The 9,081-nt window shown below is 36.0% G+C and overlaps 1 protein-coding gene across 1 annotated transcript in view; it reads right to left on the reverse strand.

Moving 5' to 3' along the window:
• LOC107085057 (solute carrier organic anion transporter family member 3A1-like) overlaps positions 1 to 9,081 on the reverse strand; it is a 56,162-nt gene that overhangs the window by 12,698 nt on the left and 34,383 nt on the right. The window contains exons 3-5 of the mRNA XM_015375196.1: positions 3,596 to 3,694; positions 2,482 to 2,751; positions 2,219 to 2,383 (exon numbers count right to left, since the gene is read on the reverse strand). Of these exons, the coding sequence (XP_015230682.1) occupies positions 2,219 to 2,383; positions 2,482 to 2,751; positions 3,596 to 3,694 (534 nt within the window). The remainder of the gene's footprint in view (positions 1 to 2,218; positions 2,384 to 2,481; positions 2,752 to 3,595; positions 3,695 to 9,081) is intronic.

A 9,081-nucleotide genomic window follows, 5' to 3' on the forward strand; every position in this document is an offset into this window, starting at 1 on the left:
ACTATAACTGACATGATCCCACCATGAAATTAGTGACTTGAATTTTTTTCCTCTGGCCATAGTTCTGTTCAGCTCTGACACAGTCCTACACAGCAAAAAAAAAATGAAATCTGAATGGGACTTTCTTTCTTAAATAAAATGCATTTTTTCTTTAATTGCAGAGGTAAGTCAGACACTTTGTCAATGGAACAAGACAATTTACACTTATTTTAAGAAAAAAGTATTGCATTATGTCTTATTTCAAGTGAATATTATCTTATTATCATATTTTAAGAGTAAAAAAAAACTCATTCAATTGGCAAATCATCTTATTTACCCGCTTAACTTAAGAATATATACATTTAAATGTATTGTGGGGGATTTTCGCAAATTTTTGAAAAGAACCCCCCTCTCCACTTAAAAAAACAAAATGCACATGGACAACCCAACTAGAGAGAACGCCTATTAAACGTGTGTGACATGATTTGACAACGTCTAACTTCATTAGACATTGTCAAGTTTCTTTTTAAAAGTTGTTGTTCCATATACAGTAGAGCGGTGACGATTTAGAAGAAATTATAGCGATCTCAGTTAGCTTACCGTTCGGACAATGATCACTGATTTTTGCTCCCTTTTGGTCATATAACTCCTCCACCGCACGGTGCCTGCGCCATCTTTGTTATTAGTTATTTTATTACTGTCGGGTAGTGACAGCCTATGGCGACAGCGGACCGCTGTGACATCAGATCTCATACTACTTTGCGAGGAGAGCTCTCAGCGCAAAAAGCATTATGGGATATATCTGCCTCTTCTGAGGCCTTTCTTTTCTTCTCATACACTTCATAGACACTTTTTCTCTTATGACCCTCCGCCATTTTCAAAGAACCGCGGAGAGAAGCTGAGCTTCAATGACTGTCTGAAAGCGTAGCTCACAACACAGATATATGGCTGAAGGGTGCGCATGCGCATGCACTGAAAAAGATAGCTAAACGGGACGAGGACCGCCTTATGTAAACATATCACCAGAATGATTGACAGTTAGGAGGACCACTTATTTAGATGATCCATTCGAAAATAAAAGATTTTCCTCTTTACCTTTAATTTAACAATCTTTACTTATTTCTGTATAATTCTTGCAGTGTAAAGGGAGTCGACTGAGCTGCTGTAACTAACTATATGTTCTGTTTCATCAGCTGACCTTAAATAGCTCATCTGCATCTGTTTAGCTGTTTCTTAAATTAAAAACCTTTAACTGGCCCTGAGATTATATGAGTTGTGAATTATTGCAACACATAGAAAAATGATTTAAAATGAACAGATTTGGAAAATAAACAATGATGAATAAACACAGTTACAATTCATATATTATATATATTAAATTGAACAAGTAATATGAAACAAATAATTTTTTGAGTTTTCTACTCTAGACTGATGCTAATTTAAGCAAAACTTGATCATGTAATTCAAAACATAAAGCAGATACAGATTCAGATTTTAGTCAGTTAGCTGAATTAGCTAAAGACGGACAGATCTTCAACCACTTCACTAGGAAAAATCTAAATCTGTATAAGTTGTTTTTTCTCAAAATAAGTGCATTTGTTCTTGGTTTGAGGAGGTAAAAGAGACCTTTTGCCAATTGAACGAGACAATTTACACTTAAAATAAGAAAAAACAATTGCATTGTCTTATTTCAAGTGCATGTTATCTAATTATCTTGTTTTAAGAGTAAAATTACTCATTCCACTGGCAAACTGTCTCATTTACCTACACCTATTAAGGGTAAATACACTTAATTTAAGAAAATTTTACTTATTTCTAGGTCGTTTTTCCAGTGTTAGATGGAAGTGCTTCCAAAGTGATGCTTGGTATGTGTTAGAAGTATAGTCACTGGTTGTAGACATGTGCCACTTTAGCCATGAGGGGTTTAAAAGGAGNGTTAGAAGTATAGTCACTGGTTGTAGACATGTGCCACTTTAGCCATGAGGGGTTTAAAAGGAGAACTTGGACCATAGATAGTCTAAAATGACTTATTCTGTACACAAGCATGCTTGGTGTGAGGGATTGCTTTCTGGTCACTGAGTCGATGCAACCAGCTGGTTTTCCTTTGATAGGCACTATATAAATAAACTGAATAAATTGAATGGTAGTATGTATTACCCTTTTAAATTCCTTTTGACCGATGTTACAATGGTAATATACCTAGATGCCTAACATTTACTTAGAAACATGTCTGTCGTACCTAACAGCTGATTGGCTGAGGAGGTGGTGAGGTTAAACTGCTGCTCCAGGTATTTCCCCAGGAACGCAGCAAAGCCTGCAACCACAGCTATCTCCATGCAGGCTGCCAGTGTAATGCAGCTGAACACAGGGTTGGAGAGAAGGTGCCTGGTTACCCGAGGGATCACTGGGTGCAAAGAAGAAGAAAGGAAAAAAGTAAGAAATAAAAATAAAGTATTATGTCTTTATTTTCCTTTGCTCCACCTCCTCCAACCACATCCTCACCTCTCAGATGCTCCCAGACTGAGAGTCCGCTGTTCATTTCGAAGCCACGAAACTCTCCGTTGGATTTAGAGTCCTGGCTCTCATGGCTTAACGAAGTAGGCAGCATGGCTTGCTCGCTCTCCCCTCGAGCGTCCATGTCCTGCTCGTCCAGCGCTTGGGGGAAACCGAACATAAAGAGGGCCGACACGAAGAGTAAGGCACTGCAGAGGAGGAAGCCGCCCCACCATGCCCCGATCCAGCGAGGGTCGTCTGGGGTGATGTCCAGTTTACCTGGAACAAAAGGTTCAACAATTTACAACCATGTTTATTAAAATAAAATAAAAAAAACACTAAATGATCCTCACCCTAATTAGAACTTGCCATGATTTTTGAAAACCACATGCATGCAAAAACTCTGCTGCACAGATTTATTCTAACTTCACTATAAGTCCTCTGTTTCAAGCCTTCCTGTCTGTGTTTTAGGTTAGACAGAGTGTAAAAATGTCACTTCATCTTATGTCTCCCTATACAATTTTCTATCACTGGTTTGCTTTTTGTTTGCCTGATTCAATCATCCATCTTAGCGCACCAGCATGTTTTTGTCATAACATTTGAGACAACAGGCCTCCTCAGCTCCTTCTTTTTATTTTCTATTCTCTACCTTATGGGGATGATTATAGGAAGTTTGCACTCTTCACTGTGCTATGAAAAGTGTTAAACATCATTAACAATGTGTGCATGATGGGATGACAAACTGATATCTTTAAAAAATTGGGTATGATTTTTATAAAGTGTTTTACTTGAGTATCAACATGGATTGTTCTGGTAATTGTGTGGTAAATAACAATAACAATGGGGATAAGCAATCCTAAAAATGAAAAAAAAAAATGGAAATGGTAAAGGTAATCCAGTAAACACATAAGGTTAGTATAATTTTAAGCTTAACACCAAAAGCTCTTAAGTTCAACTGATTGGTTCCCAAAAAATATATTAAAATAAATAAATAAGGAATGTGAAAGACAACAAAATGCAGACGTTACATAGAGAATTCAATGATTTCCTGTAATGAAAACATTTTTTTTTTTTCAATCTAATATCATAAGAGTTGAGCTATGTTAATAATATGGCCACTTACTGGTGTCGATGAAAACAGCATCAACGTAGACTTTGGTACAGATGGAACCTAGGATGAAGCCACAAGCTGGGCCGAAAACTAATGTGGAAAATAAGATACCTGGAAAACAAAATAGGACAGAAGAAAAAAAGCAAGACTTATTTTATTTTTTCAGAATAAAATCAAAGAAAAGCTGAAAAGGTAACCAATGTGTTAAACCATATTCTCCAGCAGAGGGCAGCATTTCATCAAAGTTGAATTTCAACAAAGAAACTGATGCAGATTGCTGGTGAAGATGCAGACCACTTCTTCTTTGTCAAGTTTCTAAATTTATGTCCCCCAAGGGCACAGTAATGCACAGTCAACACGTTGCACAGACTTATTGATCTAGGACTAGATAATGCAACCACATCAGGACCGATCAAGCAGGAAATGGCTTCTTAGTCTATGAGTATTAGGGAGATGGAGAACCACTCATACAGCAGCTGTGGTTGAGTCCCAAAATGCAAAATGCTGCCTCACTTTGGCTCCGGGACTAAAAGCTTTCCATTGTGTGTCAGACTAGGAAGAATCTGTGTGTTTGCAGCAAATAACCTGCTGCAGAAAATGAGGATAGTTATTTCAACATTGGTCTGTTTGCAAAGAATTGGGCAAAAAGCAGAAGAGGTGCTGTTAGCTTCTGGTACAAGAAATAGAACATTTGATCCTCGTCAAAAATATTTCATGATCGCTACATTTTTTACACTCATAGGGTAGAAAGTACGAATTTATGTTTTTTACATAAAGAAATTATCTACACGAGTGTCAAATGAAGCTGGATTTTTACAGTTTCTCACAAAATTGATTACAACCCTAATGTTTATAAATCATTAGATGTTGCTAACTCTAAAGAAAAGAAACTTTAACAAAATGTGACATAGTTAGTGTGCAGCTCAGTGTGTTTTAACTCGCTAAACCACTGGCAACAAAATAAGTAAACATCTTTAGTAAAATTATCCAAATTGTGCATAATTTGCAGTAATCCCTCCCCAGTGTCATGGCACTGATTACCGTTAAAGTTCTCGAGGTGTTTTATCCAATCATTAGTGTTCAGGTCATACTTAAAGAAGCTCGACAAGCTAATAAAGTAGTTCTGTTTAGTTTCTCTAGTTTAATCCCTGGAGATGATTTTACAAAGACATGAGCATTGCTGATCCCATTGATCAATGTCTTTTTAGACTCTTGTACAAACATTAGATGTGTTAAATCAGAGGCTTCCATTGACGTCAACATCAGAGCTACTGGTTAAAAAAAACAAAAACAAAAAAACAATATGAGTTGCAAGAACATCATGTTCCACTTTGGGATTAATAAAGTACTTCTGAAGCAAATAAACTGCACGCTTCATCTTAATTGGTCTGCATGACTTTTGTTTCAGGAGACAATCTTTACATGAGAAAACAGACTCAGTAAATTGGATTACTGGAACCATATCAGTGGCCTGAAGACGCCAAGATGGACTTTGCTTGGTTCAGGTGGAATTAAACATGTGTGGCAGCAAGCATGGATGATTATAAAGACAAGTCTGTCTTCCTGACAGCCAAGCACGGTGGTGGGAGTGTCATGGTGTGTGGCTCTACAGTTTGATGAAGGAACCACGGATGTTTACCCGTACTGTAACAGACTGAAGCACAGTCAGTTACAGTCTGTTCAGAAACTCGTCCACAGGCCGGTTTTCCAACATAACAAACAATAACTTAACATGTTCTGTAAGGTAAGTAAGGAGCAGCGGCAGCTGGCCAATAGAGGGCGCAAGGGCGGCACCCCACTCACCTAATGACTTTGATTAAGACATAAAAAAATTAAATGAAATTATAGATTAAAATATTTCAAAATATATTATTTCTTAGATGTGCAAGATAAATATTTAATCTTTAAAGGTATACTATGCTAGCTTGACGTAGTCCTACTCAAACTTCCCGAGTTTGAGTGGGCGGGACTAAGTTCGGAATGGCAACCAGGCTAATACTATGCAACCGGTGTTGATTTTCCAGCGAGGCTCCCCCCAGAGGGCGAAAGTAAAAGTGCACTGTCGTAAATATGCTCAGCTGTTCTCCTGGTTTCTCCATCAAGCCAGGCGCGGTTGTTTTGAGCTTAGCAGACAGGCGAACGCAACGAATCCCCATGTCTACTGCGGTAACTGACTATTTTGTTCCAATTTTCGAGTTTGAAAATTTAGCATGTTTTCATACATTATTTGTTATGCATGTGTCTAAATAACAAAGATTGTAGTTAGCCAAGTTTTTGCCGTAAAGCAAGACCGACTCTCGCGATGCACGAGACTTCTGAGCCTGTGGGTGCAACTGCAAGTACGGTATTTCCCCTACAGACCACCAGGGCGGCCGAGAAAACCTTTGTTCGACCTGAAATGACTCATTTAATCATCCAAAACGTTATGGAACACACTAATTAACTGAAAAATGTTGCATAGTATGCCTTTAATGATGAGTCTCGTTCGGCATCGGAGTGGTGATGTATTTCTAAATCTTTGACCCTTGTTGCGCAGTAGCTCCTCTGCAATGCTAAAGGATTGGACCATCCTGGGGCTCAGCTATCCTGCTCCCTGAGCTGAAAGCAACTTTATTTGCCCACCACCTCCCGCCACAGTTATAAAGTGCTGCTGATTTAGAGGTTTATAGAATTATTTAACTACAAGGCTTGGCTAACTGCATGCAGCGAGGCTAACGCTTTATTCTGCTTTCCCTGCCTCCTTTTTCCAATATTTCTCATTTGTAGATGAGCTCTAATAATAGCTTTGGTTAGCTTAGCACTCCTGTGAAGGTTTCATCAAAGGTAAAGGCTCTCGCAGTAGTTCGCTGGCCTCCCAAAACCTTACAAATGGACTTAGTCCCCCTTTGCAGATAGATGAGAAAGATTTTTAAGCTTTTTAAGGTAAATTGTGACTTGGTGGTTCTAAATGATTGGCAGTAATCAGACCTTAGTGTTGTTAATGAGCTCAAACTTAGCTTTCCAAAACAATTGCCTTTAAAAACATTAAACAGTTGAGTTCCAACAAGTATTAAGTTAAACATACTTATATAAACTGCAAAGGAAATCCATATTTTGTAGCCAAAAAAAGGTGTTTCTGATCATTTATAATCTCCTCTTGTCATAAATGACAGAGCTAACTTAAATCTGTTGGCTTCCTGGCACTGGTCTAGCTATTAGGCATATAAATGGTTTATGGGATTGAGGTTGAAGCTTTGAGGAGGTTTTCCAGGAAACCTTTCTAAAACCAGCTATAATGACTCATTGGAAAACCCAAATGTTTATAACTAATACCACCAGACCTGAAATGTTCCTCTGGAAGGAAAATAAATTAATTATATTGTTCAGGAAGAGTAGGTTTTATGCTTGTCATAGCTGAAGGTGCCAGGACACAGACTTCAAGGTCTGCAGAAGTGAGTTTTACATAAACATGGACTGAAATCTTTCTAAACCCAGGAAAAGATTCAATTAATAGTCACAGGAGACAAAGATTAAACTATCTCATCCCAATTCTGTTACAGATATTTCTATCAGGAGTAAAGATGAGGGTTTTGAACTTAAGAGCTCTGAACCAACAGTTGACCATGTTGGTGGTGTCATGTTTTGGTTGTAAACAGACAGATGGCTGAAGCCTGATCACAGCTGGGTAATCCAACAGGATAATGGTGTCAAACACTTCGAAACTTGCTTTAGATGAGATAAAGCAGACTAAAATAAGGCTCCTAAATCAGCCAGGAGCTCAAATCTATTTAGAATTGTGTGATAAGAGCAAAAGCTGGATACAAAACAAACCAGTTCACTGGAAAAACGATATAGAAATAAGTAGAATTTTCTTAAATTAAGTTTATTTACCCTTAATTTGAGTAAGTAAATGAGGTAGTTTGCCAATGGAATGAGTATTTTTACTCTTAAAATAAGATAATTAGATAAAATGCACTTGAAATAAGACAATGCAGTTGTGTGTTCCTATTTTAAGAGTAAATTGTCTTGTTCCATTGGCAAAATGTCCCTTTTAACTCCTCAATCCAAGAGCAAATTCATTTATTTTAAGAAAAAATGTCTTATCTAGATTTGGATTTTTTACAGTGTTTACATAAAATGTAGAAATTCTTAAATAAAGAGTTTTTTGTTGTGTGTTTGTCCATCCATCCATCCATCCATCCATCCATCCATCCATCCATCCATCCATCCATCCATCCATCCATCCATCCATCCATCCCATAAAATGCTGAATAAATTCAAATTCATGTCACCAAGTCATTTCTAAATTATTAAAGATGTATTTTGTAATATACATGCAAAGATAAATATTTAAAAGCCCTGTATTTTTGACATTTATACAGTCGATGAGTTTATGTAAACATCTGACACACACTGTTTCTATAACATTTATAGTTTTTGCATAAACCTGTACGAACACTGAAACTAACCTAAAAGAACCATGAAGATCTGCACATCTACACTGCAAAAACAATCTAGAAATTAGTGAAAATGTCTTAAATTAAGTGTATTTACCCTTAATTTGAGTAAGTAAATGCGATAGTTTGCCAATAGAATTGGTATTTTTACTCTTAATATAAGATAATTAGATAATATGTACTTGAAATAAGACAAAGCAATTGTGTTTTCTTATTTTAAGTGTAAATTGTCATGTTCCATTGGCAACATGTCTCTTTTATCTCCTCAATCCAAGAACAAAATACACTTGTTTTAAGAAAAAATTACTTATCTAGATTTTGATTTTTTCCAGTGTATTTTTTGTGACTCCAAAGGTAAATATTTGGACAACCAATTTTCACTATTGCACATTTGTTGTTCAAATTTAATGATTGATCTAACATTTAATGGCAAATGCTAAATATGTAAGTTAAATCTTGGCCTAAATATAAATTTTATAATTATATGCAAATCTATGTGTAAATCTTATCTTTATATCTAAATATATATTTTCTCTAAATCTTAAATCTAAATATTTATCTTGGGATGTTTTATTAGTATATCTTCTAAAAATGCAAGTCAGATATATGATTTAGTTTTATGATTTAACATATATATATTTAGATGCAAGATTTACATATAACAGATGTAGTGATATTATTTATATCGATATATAGTATGTAAATATATTTTTTAAAAAGCTATATAAATTTAAATGTGATAATTAACATTTATCGTGAAAGGCATGAGAAAAAAAATTTAAATGTGATGAAGGTGCACCAAATAATATAAATATAAAAGAATAAAATAATAATTTCTAATTTTTGCTAAATGTTTACATTCGTTAGCACTAAGGACATGAATGCGATGTGGTTCTGTCATCAGGGATTGCTTCCAATGCTTTCAATGAGCTGTTTTGGACTCTTATTAACTCTAAAGGGGGAGAAATGGTACTACACTGTTTAAAGTAGTACTAAGTAACATTTTTTTACCTTAATTAATCATCATCTAAGTCCCTATGATAGTAATTCAAGTCTTTTTGG

The sequence above is a fragment of the Cyprinodon variegatus genome, unplaced genomic scaffold (genome assembly GCF_000732505.1).
Source record: "Cyprinodon variegatus isolate N-32 unplaced genomic scaffold, C_variegatus-1.0 Scaffold114, whole genome shotgun sequence".
NCBI lineage: Eukaryota > Metazoa > Chordata > Actinopteri > Cyprinodontiformes > Cyprinodontidae > Cyprinodon > Cyprinodon variegatus.